This window comes from Poecilia reticulata, chromosome 18 (genome assembly GCF_904066995.2).
Source record: "Poecilia reticulata chromosome 18, P_reticulata-male-v2, whole genome shotgun sequence".
Classification (NCBI taxonomy): domain Eukaryota; kingdom Metazoa; phylum Chordata; class Actinopteri; order Cyprinodontiformes; family Poeciliidae; genus Poecilia; species Poecilia reticulata.
The window spans coordinates 14,336,703-14,352,158 of NC_088847.1; the positions used below are offsets into that span (position 1 = coordinate 14,336,703).

Below are 15,456 nucleotides of genomic sequence, written 5' to 3' on the forward strand. Positions count from 1 at the left end.
GTACTCAGCTACTTCACACACATGCTAGTTGTAGCTTAACCTCACCATAGCCTTGTGCTGGGATAGTAATAATAATTAAAGTAATAATGTGTTTTATTTATTGGTACGTTCCAAGACATCATGGAAACTTTCCAAGAAAAAAATACATACAAAAATACACAGAGGAGGGGAAAAAAATAAATTACTGAACAAGGGATGCTGCTCTATGCTTTGTTATAACGTTATCCGTCTATAGATAGCGACACATTTACCCATATTAGAAATGCATCTTCTCTCATCTTTCCCATTTTGAAGCAAAATGGTCATCTGTGTCACATATTTGTAACTCAAGACCTCGCTGACTTAACATTTTAGTATCCCGATTTTAAAAACAGTAAACGACATGTATGTATATATATATGTCGTTTATTGGGCAGAAAACCATATAGGCCTATATATATATATATATATATACTTTGTTTTTAATGTGTTGGTTTTTATTTACCTGCATCACTTCTGGTGCTAATAGTTGTTGCAACTTTTACTTTGTCTGAAACGTCTTGTAATGTCTGGTGTCTTTCAGCCAAACTTATCTTAAGCTGCTCCCTGCATCTTTACCAATAGTTGTGCATCGGACGCTGCAAATCCCCAGTTGACCCGTCCTGCTTTGCTCTCAGCTAGAAGAGCTGTTCCTTCCACTCCACACACCACAGGCGCCTCTGTTCTCTTGCTGTGTCATGCTGGCAGGTTTATCTGAAAAGCCCGCTGGAACCTACCATCCCATGCACGGAGCGCGCAGAGACAACGGTGAGCGGGGGGGAGGGCAGGAGGGGAGGGGTTTGGCTTGAACTCTTCATTTGTTTGCGACCAGAGGAAGAGAGGGATGCTCTGTTTCCACCGTCAGGGACACACCCTGCCTGCCCTAGAGCGGTGCAGTGTGACGAGAGGCTGATGGAGACCATGACGGGCGGCTGCAGCCTTGTAGAGAGGGAGGGATGGGAATGCTGAATCAGTGAAACTACATAAAAGGTCCAGGAGAGGGTGAGCGAGTGGGTAAATGGCAGGGAGAGAAAGGTAACAGGAAGGGGGTAGGTGGAGAAAGATGAGCTGCATGATTCCTTTTCACTCATTTCGTCAATAACCTATCGAGTTTACCACTATTTCAGCCATGTCTGTGTTTTCCAAAGAAACTTTAAGCTAAAGTAAATCTCAGTGGTGACTTTTGTTTACTTTGGTTTAAAGGCGACATTTTTGTGCTCACAGTTAACGTCAGCCCTGAGAACCAAGGTAAGATTCCACAAATCTATATTTTTGTTTTGCACCAATTGTCCAACCCTAGTGTCATATTGGCTGCTTTTCCTTTTCTTTTTCGCATCGATGCCCACTGAATAAAACATGAGAACATAAGCGCCACCCTTCGATCTCTTATTTTAACTCTGGTTTCCTCTGTCAGATGCAGGTAGATGAGCCGGTGCGTTTGCCCAGGTTGTCCCGTGTCGCAGTTTGTGGCGGCACGCACGGCAACGAGCTCTCAGGAGTGTACTTGGTGCGAGAGATGTTGAAGCCGGAGAACAGAAAGGAGGACGGGGGGCCCGCGTCGGTGCTGATGGTGCTGTCCAACCCTCGGGCCATGCAGCAGTGCACCAGATACGTTGACACTGACCTGAACCGCTGCTTCACCCACGCAACCCTCAAGTGAGGCACTGCTTTTGTTGCAGAAAACCATCCGCTTGTGTCACAGTCACAATGTTTCAGGTCATCAAACTAGTTCAAATATCACACAGAGGAGCTCTGCAGGTTCAAAACTGAGTTTTTACTGTGTTGAGGGAAAAAGTTCTTCAAACTGGCTTGGGTCAATGTGAAAAGATGCAATTGACCCTTTTGTTAAACTGTGACTGAACAGATTTATCCTTTCATCCATTGTCTTCTGTTTATCTCTGGTTGGGTGTCAGAGGTACCAGCCTAAGCCAAGACTGGCAGAACCATAAATTTGGCTTTTTATTGGGAAATCCCAAAACAGAAAGTCCAGGCACCAGTTTAAGGCGATAAGCTCAACCTCAGTTTGGTCCTGCTGCAAGAGAAACGATTCGAAATGCCCTAAACAAGCCGACCTCTGAACGGCTCAAACATAAAAACTACGATTATGTGACATGACCTTGAACAGGCCATTTGCTTGTATGTTAGAAAACTCCCCAGTATGGATGAATTAAAAACAATTATGCAGAGAATAATGTTTTCTTTGTTGAAACAACCAGTTATTAGATTTCAGAGGGAATTACTTTTTTTTTTTTTTTACCTGTGAGCAGATTGATTTGGATTCCACCTTAACCTTAATAAATGAAATCATATATTAAGTTAGTACAGCACTCCATTGGCTAAAGTGTTTGTGTCCTAGTGGCCCCGCATCAGATGGGGCCCCCTATGAGATCATCCGGGCCCGTGAACTGAACACCCTGCTCGGTCCCAAAGGCAGCCGGGCGGCAGTGGATCTCATCTGTGACCTCCACAACACCACCGCCAACATGGGCCTGTGCTTCATCGCTTATTCTGACTGTGACTGGGTCTGTCTTCACATATTCAGACACTTGCAGGTAAATGCTTTTAAGTTTTCAGTGGCAACCTGAGTAGAAGTAGTGGACGTGTTAGTCGAGATCTGGCAGAGAGCGTCCTGACTGCCTTGTAACGTTTAATAGAGATCTTAAGTAGTTTCAATGTTTTTCTGCGTAGCACCTGGCCATGACCTGACCATGTCTGTTTAAAATGTAAGAACTGTGGACAAAGTGTAAAGAGACCACATCAAGCTGAAATAAAAACTGTCTACAGTAGATGAACAGTATCTGAAGGTCTTAAAAAAATGGGACAAAATTTGTTGCAAACCCGAGACATAAATCAGCCAAAGTTAAATCGTCTTCTGCAGCTCTTCCTAAACCTGTGCTTTGTTTTTTTTTTTCTCAACACACAACATCATTTTAAGGATGTTTTTACCCGAATATCTCTTTGGAAATGGTCTTACTAATGTCAATACCTGTCACAGTTTCCAAAGTGGCTGCACTCAAGTGCTCTAGTGGAGGTATGCGTAGATTTGCTCCATGGACTCTGAAAGCAGAGGGTTTTTTTTCTTTGTTTTCTGATGAGGATAAGAACAGTGATGTATGAAAGATAACAAAACCATTTATTTCAGCCAAGAAGCTGCATGGCCAATTGCAGGAGAGGAAGGCAGCTGAGCCAGCTGGAGATGTGCACTTGAGAGAATGTGACAATAATATTTGTCACATGCAGCTTCTCGAGGATTACCTCTTGGATGTTTCTCTTTGTAATGCGCTTGTCACGTTGTTTGTAGAGTAAGTGTGTAAATGTTCAAGTGATACCAGTATTTTCTGTAAGCCAGTTGTGCATAGTTGCTTTGAAACCGAAGAAACAAGAACAAATTGTACCTTTGTGACAGACTGACGGTAATTGGGCAGAAAGATTAATTCCAAACCGGTTCTTTGTTACATTATCTGATAGGAGTACACTCAACTCTGGTTCATGCCTCAAGTTTTTCAATATTTTTACGCCTGGGTGATGATTCCTAGATAGATCGGATCAGATTCGCAAAATGATCCCAGTGGACAGACACAAGCTCCAGAAAACTTGAACAACCATTTCCATGAAAATCGTTTGTTTGTAATAACTTTGGGTTTATTCTTACTTCCTGTCAGAAGCAGATGCCGGATACGCCAATGAGATTCATCCATTTTGACGTCTCCACTAAAGAGTCGTATTCCCTCGACTCCATTGGGAAACACGGCTTTGGTGAGTTTTTGTCTTTTGCTGTTTTTAACATAAATGCATCTGATCCCACTGAAAGGATATTTTCATGTAAATCCTGCTTTGCGTAGCCATGGAGATTGGTCCTCAGCCTCATGGGTGTGTCAAGTCAAACATTTACACAGCAATGAAAGAAGGCGTGCAGCACATGCGGGATTGGGTCAGCTGTTTTAACTCAGGTGAGTCCAATGTGAGCATGGCTCAGTTACCTGTATGCGGAGGTGGGTAGAGTACCCCAACATTGTACTCCATTAAGCAGTATCGGTAAGAAAAGTTAAATAGTACTAATTACTAGATGCTCACTCGACATACAGAGTAACAAAGCATAATAGAGAGACCAGAGGCTGCATGGAGTCCTGTTGCAGCAGAGTATCTGTTTTATAATATATTTTGTTGTTAATCTGTTGCTAAGAGATGAGCGAGTTTTCTGGTGACCAAGCGCCACGAAGTAAACATCTGATTTTTACTTTCAGAAAATATATCAACTGTAAATTTCATTGGTCTAAACAACTAATTTGTTGTTAAAAGATTAGTGTTTGTTTCTGGGAACGAACTGCCACGAAGTATAAATCATATTGTCTTTTTTTTGTATTGAATGTCTGTTTTATAATTTACTTACACCAATGACAAAAAAACAAAACATTTTCACTTTCCTGCCAAATTCACCAACAGCACAATTCTTGTTAATTAGTATTTCAAAAGAGCAGAAGAGAAATCTTATGTTTTTTGAGCAATAACAATATTTGTTGTTAATCTGTTGCTAAGAGATGAGCGAGTTTTCTGGTAACCAGGTACCACGACTTAAACATCTGATTTTTACTTTTGCAAAATTTGTGAACTATAAATTTCATGTGTCTAAGCAGTATTTCAAAAGAGCTTGTGTTTTATAAACAATTATGTTACTTGTTATTAATTCGGTGTCAAGAGATTGTTTTCTTTCTGGTAACGAACAGCCACAAAGTATAAATCAGATTTTTACTTTTGTGTTGAATGTCTGTTTTATGATATAGGCCTATGTCCCATCAATGACAGAAAAAAATTTTTTTTTTACTTTCCTGCCAAATTCACCAACTGCACATTTCTTTAGTATTTCAAAAGAGCAGAAGAGAAATATTATATTTTTTGAGCGATAACAGTATTTGTTGTTAATCTGTTGCTAAGAGATGAGCGAGTTTCCTGGTAACCAAGTGCCACAAAGTAAACATCTGATTTTTATTTGCAAAATTTATCAGCTGTAAATTTCTTGTGTCTAAGCAGATAAGCAGTATTTCAAAAGAGCTTATATTTTATAAACTTTAATTAATTTTGTGCTAAAAGATTAGCGTTTTTTTCTGGTAACGAACTACCGCGAAGTATAAATCAGATTTTTTCTTTTGAGTTGAATATCTATTTTATAATTTATTTACACCAATGACAAAAAAACAAACATTTTCAGTTTTCTGAAAAATTCACCAACTGCACAATTATTGTAAAGTAGTAAGTAGAGTAATATAAGTAGTATTTCAAAAGAGCAGAAAGTCTTTTTGTTTTTTGAACAATAACAATATTTGTTGTTAATCTGTTGCTAAGAGACGAGCGCGTTTTCTGGTAACGAAGTGCCACGAAGTAAACATCAAATTTTTAGTTTTCCGAAAGTAAAAATCAGATGGCGGTGCATTAACATTAGCACAGACATTGCTAATGTAGCTACTGTCCACATTATCAGTAACCTCCTTAAAATAAACTTTTTAGCAATTTGTTTATTAGCCATATTTAGCACGCTGAATGGAGGAGGTCAATGTAAGACATCATGCTAGTTATACCTCACATGCCACTGGCAGCATTTAAGCTAACGTTAACATTTTGGCTAATTTTAGCTTATACACTAATTTAACTCACTGAATGGAGTAAGTCCATGTTACTCAACATGCTTGTGACTCTCCACATTCTATTGAATACATTGTAGCTTACTTTAGCATTGATGCTAATTTTTAGCAAGAGAACGCTGTGTTCCAACCGACGGGCACCATTTAAATTTCCTCAGAAAATTTCTAGCTTAATATCAAAATTAAGTGTTTTTGTTCAAAAACGGCACCTCGTGTTTGTTTTAAAAGCTTCCATGTGATTTAAACTGTTTTGTTTTTTTGTCCTGCTTGTATCTTCAGGTTGTGTGTTTGAGGGAGGACCAGTCGACGTGTTCACCATGGTTAAAAACTTAGATTATCCCAGAGACGGCGAGACTCGCAACATTACGGCAGCCATCCATCCACGCCTCCAGGTACAGCCTTCTCTGAGCATCCAGATTCAAATTGATGCAAACGATTAATCTCTCATTTCCAGTTATCCTGGAGATAAAACCATAAAACCAGACATAAAATTCTTAGTAAGCGTTGGGATATAAACAATGAAGCAACGAATGAGGTAAATAACTATCATTAAGAGGTCATTAGATAATAAATGTTTGACGAGCTGCAGAGGCCCAGCTCATGAGGCAATTCAATTAAAAACTACCTTATTACTTGTGAAGGAGCTAGTTAGTGTAGCAAATAAACCATCTCCTTCACAAACATGTTTATGGCTTCAATGAAGTGATTGCATTAGTATGTTTTATTGATCGATTCTAGTTTACATAGTGAGCTTACAACACGTTCAAGTATCCAGAGTGACATTTGTCCCAGTTTCTTATTTATTCTAGGTGTCATGAAGCAAAAAAAAAAAAAAGTTAAATATTACTCAGCATGATTTAAAAATTTGGCAAATTCAAGAAAAGTTATTGTTTATTTTAAATACAAAACAAGCAAAGATTCATAAATTATTTGAAATAATTTGCTAAACCAAAGAAAAGCAAGCAAGAGCTTGCAAAACTGCAATTTGAGAAATGTTAACTTCTATTGTAAATTTAATAAAATCTCGGTAGCTTCACGTATAAAAGCAACGAGAATGGAAAACATCAACATTAAAAACATTTAATTGCTTTCATATAACGTATGAAGCCTAATATTGATGCAGACGTGATGAGTGAAAGTTCAGCCTCTGCCTGACTGAGTGAAAGCATTTCTCATAAAAACAACTGTTGGTTGACAAAAATGAAATAAAAACGTGATTTAACTCTACTAACATTTCTGAACATGATGCAGGCTTTAAATTAAGGTTTAGCAACTTTTATTCTCTTTCAAAATACGTGTCCAACTTTAAATTGTCACCATGTTTCGGTTGAGATTAGTCTCAACTCAGACCTCTAGCTCAATGTAACAACCTAAATAAATGTTTATGCTGTTGGATTCACTTAGTACATGAAGTGATATTACTTTGTCTGTAAAAAGACAAAGATTTTTATTTTTGTAGAAAATGGCTGAGTTTTTAGGCTCAGCACACAGCTGCTTCACCTGAATGACATGTGCTCTTGTCTTTCCCATTTTAAGAAGAAATTACCGTTTTGTGACACATCACATTCCTGCACCAGTTCATAGATTATTTTTTAAAAGTTTCTGCCAAATTTTAACTTCCAGAAATGAAAATTTCTAGTCATTGGATTGTGTAACAGTTCTTTGCTTTTGATTTTCCAACTGCTGACTAAATGTCTCTCAATTAAAGGTTGGGTTTTTCTACATGATTTTATGTCACGTTTTGCTGTTGCAACAAAACCAGGAATTTGTTTCAGGAAATATGGGTTAATTTATTTAACCCAAGTATGAAAATGTTCCAGTTGACATTTTCATACTTCACCGGCACGCTTCGACTGTTTTCAGCTTTAAACATTTCCATTTTCATGTTTGGTTTCACTTTACTCCGGTTTTAAAACCTCAAAGTGCTTTCTCTCACAGGACCGAGACTTTTGCCTGCTCCGCCCCGGAGAGCCCCTCTTCCAGACGTTCTCAGGAGAAACATTGAAATACCAGGGCGACGAAGCGCTCTACGCTTTCTTCATCAACGAATGCGCCTACTACGAGAAAGGCATCGCGCTGTCCCTGGCCAGGAAGAGGCGTGTGACCGTCCCTTCTATCCGTGTGCAAACGGACGAGGAAGAGCGAGCGAGCGAGGAAAGTTTTGCATCAGAGGAAGAAGAGTGAAGATTTATTTTATTTTATTTTTTTATCGAAATGACAACACGTACAAGCCTTGCATATGCGCACACATATTTACACACCTAGTAACAGTTTCACTTTAGGTTCACAAACATGTTTCAACAAATCATTCAGGGATAGAAGAGCCGTTTGTGTTTGATGTTTGGATGAGTAAAATACAATCCAACTCAGCAGAACGTTTATCAAACCATTCGGAAATGTCAGGAAACTTTGGAAAACGATGCTCATCTGTTCCCATCCAGCAAATGTGTCTATTTCCTCCAAATATATATTTATATTTATCTATCAATGTAAAATTACATGAATATTCAGGATATGATTAAAGTAATGTAAAATTGCAGAACAAATTCAGCAGTTTTTCCACATATGGCCTTAAAGTACATTCATAATTAATAAGGGGTGGACATACTCTCCCTTATTTCTGATGACTTTCTGTTCACAGCAGCGATTTTTAGCGATCAAAGAAACATCAAACACAAAGCAGGAAACGAAACCACAAAAATAGCCAGATGGACAAAACAGAAGGTTTTAAATGACACAAATGAAAAGTTTCCCCCTACAAAATCCGATCAAATGTGCATGAAAAGTAACAAAACGACATACTTTGTATATATAAAAAATAAATAAACCAGTTAAATAACAAACAGAAAGCCATCAATGTGGACATTTGGTCAGGACTGACATGGATGCAGTAATAATCTTTCACTTCTCAGTGACAAAGCATTCTGCGTCAAAAGCCTCTGAAGAAGATAACACGAATGTTTTTGTGTTTCGCTTGAAACATTCAGTACATAAGGTGTGTCTGTCAAACAGGTGTGGTCTCATAACTCTGAGACAGCCACTGAATTGTCATTCTTCACTGTAACTTTGAATGAGATCACAGGAGCAATTGTGAAATAGCAGAAATTATGTGAATACGCTTCAGAGTTCATGACCTTTTGTTTTTTTTTTTCTCTCTTAAGAACATACCGCTAAAACACTATACTGACGTACATAAAATCCGTTTTGAATCGGATTTTAAAGAAGTCGTTATAGCCTTATTAATCTTGGGTTCCAGATTGAAAAGACTGAACTGTATTGACTTTAATACATTTTAAAAATCGCCTTAAAAATAAACATTCATTTGCTTGCATGTTGCTTCGATAGCTGAACATCAACCACAAGCTTTGTGCAGCCTTCAAGACTGGGTAGCATAAAGCTACGTAGAAGGCCTTCCTCAGCTTGACTGAAAATTTGTGCGCTGCGCCTAAAAGCTTGGAATATGGTGGAGGTGATGACTTCAAAAAGTGTAAGGTTAAAGGTCAATCTGCCAGGTGACCTTTTACCAAATATTCCAGGGGATAGTATACGTTTTAGACTGTGAGCGTACTTTTTTTCCCCATGGGTGGATTACAGAAAAATTCACAATAATTTCAAACCTGAGCTTCCAATTCTTGTTTTTACTTATTGACATTCTTTTTTGTGTAATCATTCCAACTTGGAAACAAGAAAAACTGTTAAATTAACCGTTAAATCCCAAAACGACATTCATGGCAAGGAGTGTGCTGCACGTAAAACTTCTGACCAAAACCTCCTGCTAGATATTTTTCAAAGCTTTAAAATCCTCTTTGATTCACTTCTAAAATTCACCTTAACCTGTTTGATATGTACAATATTTATACAAAGAAAAAAAAAAAAACACAAAGCAATTTAAAGCGCACCTGCTCAGATGGATGACTGGATCTTAATTTGCGTCTGTTTCCTGAAATTGTTAACACTACTTGGCTCTGAGAAGTGAACAGACAGCATTCTGCTCAGATCCTCATCAGATGAGGATCGTTGGAGGCGTGCAGCGTCCATCAACACCGTACAAAGATCACACGGAAGGAAGCAGCTGGCTTACAAAATACTTAAGTGTCAAAAGGACTTGAAAGAAGCTGCATGAAGGTTGAATCCTTCTCTGTATCTCAACCAAATGACTAAAACACGCAGATGAATTTTCACTTTATAATTTAAGCCACACGATGGCTTCACTTTGCTGCTGCTAGTGGTTGGGGCTGCCTGTTCTTTTCCACTTCAGCAAATTTCTTGCTCAATACGAGGGATTGCTGCAAAGTAAAAGTCAATGTCCCACTTTCTTGCCCTGGAGGAGGGATTGCTGCAAAGTCAGTGACTTAAAGCAATCATTTGTGATTTCTCAACATTTTGCCAATTAGCGTTATAAACTGAACCCGAGTGCAATCCATTATAACTACGATTTTTGCTTAGAAATTGGATCGGCATAAAGGGCTTTGAGATGATAATTGTTGTAAATTGCTGCAATATAAATATAAATTGATTTGAAGATCAAAAGCAACAACCGAAATAATCCAAGACTGAAGACGGAGCACGTAAACGTCCTCAACAAGAACAACCTGAATCTGGCATCCATGTCCTGATTTTTTGGCACTCTTCCTCTATCGGGTATGAGGATGTTTAATGTCTTGTGGTGACATGGATTATTTAATAACTTAAAATGTTAAAGGTATTTAGGTCAGGACAATTTGCATGCCAACTTTAAAAAAATAATTTATTTCGTGCCTTTGTTTTGGAGGGCGTATGTCCCAGAAACCTCCTCCCATGACCTAATTTCACATGGCGCTGGGTGGTGCACTTGGGTCTAACATGTTTTTGATCTTCATTATTTTTTCAGCAGATTAAGTGACACACTGCGGTTTGGCTGTGACACACAGCCAAACCGCAGCATAGCAAACCTCCACCTTGCTTTGCTATAGCCTGACTGTAGCAAACCAGTGAACTACACTTGTGGAATTTGGCGTCGTCGCTTTTCAGAAGACATAAAAGAAAAGGTGTCACTTTTAAAAGCGTTGAGGAGACCTTGTTTTTACTCCTGTGGAAGTAAATTATATTAAAGCTTAACCAGAGATCCAGGCAGGTATTTTTTTAATATTGTTGATTTCGAGGTTTTACCAACAAATCAAAATTTTTTAAAAATCAGCTAATTTTCTGTATTTCTTACCTGGACTTGGTGCTACACTCAACTTATCTTTTCACATCAGCAGCCCTATAGAAAAATAAAAATGAATGCAGCAGCATACTGTAGGGTTTTTACTCAAGCCTTTAAAAGATAAGGTGGGATAAAAACCACATATTCACGCCACCCGGTAGGCAGTCATGCGGTAGTAGTTCTGGCTGTGACTGCGCGCCGCCCACACCAGCAGCGCGGCAGCCATCATGTGCAGGGGCGAGGAGATGAGGGCCAGGTAAAGGGACCAACCGAGGGAGCCGTCCACCTTGTCGGGAAGCATCGACACCCTGTGGAGCAGGTCCATCCCAGCCAGGTAGCAGCACACTGTGGCCAGGGTGCACAGACCTGGAAAATGCACGACGACACAGACACCCGTCAAGAGTTTGCTTTGCTAATCCGGTTTCTGACATGAATCCTGAGAAAATTATGCAGCGGTTAACCGAAACGTGACAATACAAATTGACGTACGGGGGAAAAACTGTTTGCGTTTGTCTCAACGATCCTGTTTTCTGGGGTTGCTTTTTGTACGGTTCTTTGTCAAGACGACTCCACGGTATTTCACCGTCTGTGACTGAACTCAAATCAGTCAGTCATGCTCCAACCGATGATGTTGCATTATATTTATGCTTGTACAGAAATGGAAAGGCTGTACAAGCACTAGACTTCATATAGGGAATAGGTCACTTCCTAGATGAAAGTCTGAAGAGGCTCTTATGAGAACTGCAATGTTGCTCACCAAATAAAACTACCAAACCACAACATTTTACTGTAGCCAATCAATGAATTACTCAGTTTTACGCTCCTTTGCGCTTACTTAGATGTTTTCCATTTCTTTGTCTGGCCACCTTATTAGATACACATTTCTAATTGGTTATTATAAAACTAGTGAATTAGTCAAAGGGCCTGAAACTTAATGAATTAGGCATTTATATGAGGTGAAGATAAACCGTTGAAGTTCAAACTAAGTGTTATAATCTGGAATAAATTGGATTGAAGTGTCTTTGCATGTAGGTCCTACTTTCTCAGAGGAATATTTACGCCCACTGAGGGGAGGAAATGGACCGAAATACAGATGATTAGTGAGAAACATTTTTTATGGCCTTAGACGCCTTGTAGATGTCAAAGGAGTACAGAAAAGTTAGCTTAAGATGAGAGACAGGCAGCAGAAGCTCAAATGAAACTCTCTAGCTCCAATGTATGGAGAACACATTCTCAGAATGCTAACTGTGAGCCGATGGGCCAGCAGGAGAGCCCACCAGATGCCAATCCTGAGGGCTAAAACTAGGAAAACTAAACGTACAATTCACACAGGCTCATCAAAACTGGACAGTGACGGATCAGAAAAACGTTTATAGGTTGATTTGAGTTGGTCCATATAGGGTGGCAGTGGTGTACTTGTGTGGGGATATACTTTGTTAATACATTTTGAGTCCCAAGCAAAACTGATGTCTAAGCTTGTACAAGAAAAGTTAACTATATACTGTAAGTACATGAGAGCCACAATTCTACATCCTAACCCAATGAAAAACCCTTAAGAGATCTTCAGAACTCTGTACCAGAAGGTTTGGTTACATGGAAGTGAATTAAAGCAGAAATGTTTTAATTAGTTTCTTTTTTACAGTACTGTACATCCTGGCACATTGTCAGTAGAAAACATTGATGTGTAGGTCACCCTTTGAATAGTCTGTGCTGACATCTTAATTAGAGTGGTAAATTGCTGACTGCAATGTTTGCTGCCTTGAGATGCAGAGAAACAGGTCTTACCAGCCAAGAGATGAAGAACTCCGATGCCCAATGTGGGAGTGAGGCTTCTGCAAAGGCAGGCGCAAAACCCAATCAGGCCCGCCAGCACTACCAGCCCCAGAGACGCCAGTGGCAGCAGAAATTGGCACCTCCACAAATCTTTTTTATAGGAGATAAAATGTCACTGATAAACCACACTGACAAAGAAGCACATGTTCATTGTCATGCACATTTCGGTCATGTAACGGGGTGATTTTTATTATGTGTGTGTCTTCTGAACGTACAGGTGCGGAGCATGTCCTCTCCGCTGTTGTGGTTCCCTGGCTCTTTGTATTTAGGGGTGAACTGCTCCGGCAGAGTGAAGTTTCGACACTCCAGCAGCATCTTCGCATCTGAAAGAGGCAGTCGCCATGGATTTAGTTGTTCACTTTGAGTACAAGTCAGACAATTCAGTTAGCAAAAACTGTTGCAAAACTGGGCGTGGTGTGTAAAAATGCAACAATGTCGCAAACAAATGACGCATCTGTCCATCAATCAGTCAAATCAGTGGAATAACTGTCATAAATGAGAAAACACAAACTGCAGCCATGTTGGGAGATTCCATTACAGATGTTAATTAAGTTCTATTGAGTTATTCATAGCTCATCCACCAATGGTATGTACCGTTGCCAACTCTGCTCGCCTCCACAGGTATGCTGCTGCCTTTCGCTTTGCAAATTAACTTAATTGCACATCACTACACTTTACCATGAGCCATAGATTTGATTAATGGTAAATTTTGATTTTTAACTGTAGTTTGTGATGAATATTTTTATTCCAAAACTCTTATACATGCACATATTGTGGCTTTTGAGTCTGGTCTGGTATTTTGTAACTATTTGATACTTAATGCTTTTCTAGTAGGGTAACAATTGGAGCTATAATAGAAAATTTCGTTTTTAGCCTTATTTCATCTTTGATGGAACTGATGGATACTTTTTTATCATTTATTTACTGATTATATCTGCTGTGTTTTGTATTTCTGTAAGATGTGTTTTTCCATTAAAGAAGTTTCCAGGTAATGTTTAGATGTTTCCACAGCTGTGATAGCAGAAGAGACCTGAAGACATCTTGGGTAAAACGCTTAAGCTGGTGATTGTCTTAAAGGACTGATGTATGTAGAATGTAGGTTGTACCCTGTTTGACCTGAACCCATGAGTATCTGACAAAGAAGAATTAGAGGTTTCTCTTGACATCCTTATCAGTTCTCTTTCCTGCCATAAAATCATCTCCAAGAGGTGAGGGACGGCTCATGAGGTCGGGGTCAGGATTGTCTCTGTGGTCCATCTGGTAGTAGAGATAAGGTCAGACCTTGATGGGTCTTTGCCTGGCTGTGACTATATAACGATGTGATGTGTGCTGTTCAGGCCTCTTCTCCTGACTGCGCTCAGTGAGACGGGTCTTCGAACGCTTTTGCCTTTGAATAAAGAAACTTAAAGACAAAGATTCATCTTTCTCTTATTACTGAAACAGCACCAGTGCTGCGTGCCCACAGATACACGGTGGCCAGGATGCTCGGCACGCAGGCGATGACCGCAGCAGTGGCGTAGCGGTTGTGTAATAAAAACAAAACAAATAAAACTGGCACCTGTTAAAAGAGTTTGGAAAAAATACAACTGATACTGAAACGAAATGAATGTGGCCTAACCCCATCTAACCTTCATCAAGCTGCAGTGACTCATGGTTTTTGGCACATGCAATTCAGTTCGTTAGAACAGATGATGTGAGTCACACCTGCGGCGACAGGTGAAAGGTGCGCAGCTGGTATGTCTGCAGGTGTGCCTCTGGACACTGGGGCTACTGGGTGGGAGGGTCACAGCCACATACCTGGCTCCCTGTTCCAGTGAGCAGCGGGTGGGACGAGCACGCACCGCCACCACAGCCCCACGGTCCCGTTGAGGCGGAACAGCGTGTCGCTGTAGGTCTTCTCGTCGAACTCCCCGGTCATGAACTCGTCGTAGAGGGAGCGCAGCTCGGACACGTTGGCCTCGCCGCGCACGGTGGGGCTGCTGTACTGGTACCAGTGCTGCGTGCCGACGGCCACCGACAGATACACGGTGGCCAGGAGGCTCAGCACGCAGGCGATGACCAGAGCGGTGGCGTAGCGGTTGTCGACCATTGTTCACCCAGACGGACTTAAAGGGGGATTAAGTCGGCGGGGGTTGGTCTCAGCTCAGGCGGTACAGGGACGCGTTTCGGTCCTCCGGTTGCATCAAATCACTGCAACATGGCTGATTATGGTGGAGGAGAAAGTCGCGCAAAAAAATAAAACAAACGGTAAAGGCGGGCTATTTTAATGATGGCACCTCGTCTCTGGTGCTGGACACAGCCCTGCGGCTCGGCTTGGACACGCCATCTGTTCCGCTGTCCCACTTCCACAGATGGTGGGTGGCCTGCTGCAGCTACAGTCCGCAACAACAGCAGATCCCTCCTCAGCGGAAGCAGCGAATAAGTCCTCAGTAATAAAATGCGTTATACCCCCCCCAAAAAAATAATAATAATAATAAAGGCAGATTTCACGAGGAGTTTGTTTTTAGGATGCTCGGTGCACCCAGGATGATGGGTCCACACTATAATTTCTGCGTTTTCCTCTTCCGGTTAACCTTTCATTGTATATGCAGCGGCAATACCAAAATAAAATCCCTGGCGATCTGTTTTTACCAGATCGCCACAAACGGATAAATTCCCACTTCCCACAGAATCCAGTTATTACTTTCATTTTTTAACTGTTTTAATTTTCAATGAACGGAGCTGCTGTAGTTTTATTTTTTTATTGGGAACTTAACTTTTATTCAGATGCTGTCATATGACAAA

General features: G+C 40.3%; 2 protein-coding genes across 2 annotated transcripts; one reads left to right on the forward strand and one right to left on the reverse strand.

Moving 5' to 3' along the window:
• Nucleotides 1-568: 568 nt before the first annotated feature.
• On the forward strand, nucleotides 569-7,845 carry LOC103480428 (N-acyl-aromatic-L-amino acid amidohydrolase (carboxylate-forming) B-like). Its single transcript, XM_008435364.2, has 7 exons — nucleotides 569-1,266; nucleotides 1,433-1,674; nucleotides 2,375-2,570; nucleotides 3,681-3,774; nucleotides 3,861-3,968; nucleotides 5,934-6,046; nucleotides 7,593-7,845. The coding sequence occupies exons 2-7, from the start codon at nucleotides 1,433-1,435 to the stop codon at nucleotides 7,836-7,838; spliced, it is 999 nt and encodes a 332-aa protein (XP_008433586.2). The 5' UTR covers nucleotides 569-1,266; the 3' UTR covers nucleotides 7,839-7,845.
• Nucleotides 7,831-15,233, reverse strand: LOC103480430 (claudin domain-containing protein 1). The gene is made up of 4 exons (XM_008435366.3): nucleotides 14,470-15,233; nucleotides 12,888-12,995; nucleotides 12,625-12,762; nucleotides 7,831-11,205 (listed from the first exon to the last, which is right to left on the reverse strand). Exons 1-4 carry the CDS (start codon nucleotides 14,759-14,761, stop codon nucleotides 10,985-10,987), a joined length of 759 nt encoding a protein of 252 aa, XP_008433588.2. The 5' UTR covers nucleotides 14,762-15,233; the 3' UTR covers nucleotides 7,831-10,984.
• Between the last annotated feature and the right edge of the window lie 223 nt (nucleotides 15,234-15,456).

Excerpts from the sequence above, each read along its gene's own strand:
- LOC103480428 (XM_008435364.2), top strand. The coding sequence starts at position 1,433 with ATGCAGGTAGATGAGCCGGTGCGTTTGCCCAGGTTGTCCCGTGTCGCA. Across the intron at positions 1,675-2,374 it reads TTCACCCACGCAACCCTCAA|TGGCCCCGCATCAGATGGGG; the intron begins GTGAGGCACTGC and ends TTTGTGTCCTAG. Across the intron at positions 6,047-7,592 it reads CCATCCATCCACGCCTCCAG|GACCGAGACTTTTGCCTGCT; the intron begins GTACAGCCTTCT and ends TTTCTCTCACAG.
- LOC103480430 (XM_008435366.3), bottom strand. The coding sequence starts at position 14,761 with ATGGTCGACAACCGCTACGCCACCGCTCTGGTCATCGCCTGCGTGCTG. Across the intron at positions 12,763-12,887 it reads AGAGGACATGCTCCGCACCT|ATTTGTGGAGGTGCCAATTT; the intron begins GTACGTTCAGAA and ends CCTATAAAAAAG. Across the intron at positions 11,206-12,624 it reads AGTTCTTCATCTCTTGGCTG|GTCTGTGCACCCTGGCCACA; the intron begins GTAAGACCTGTT and ends TGCATTTTCCAG.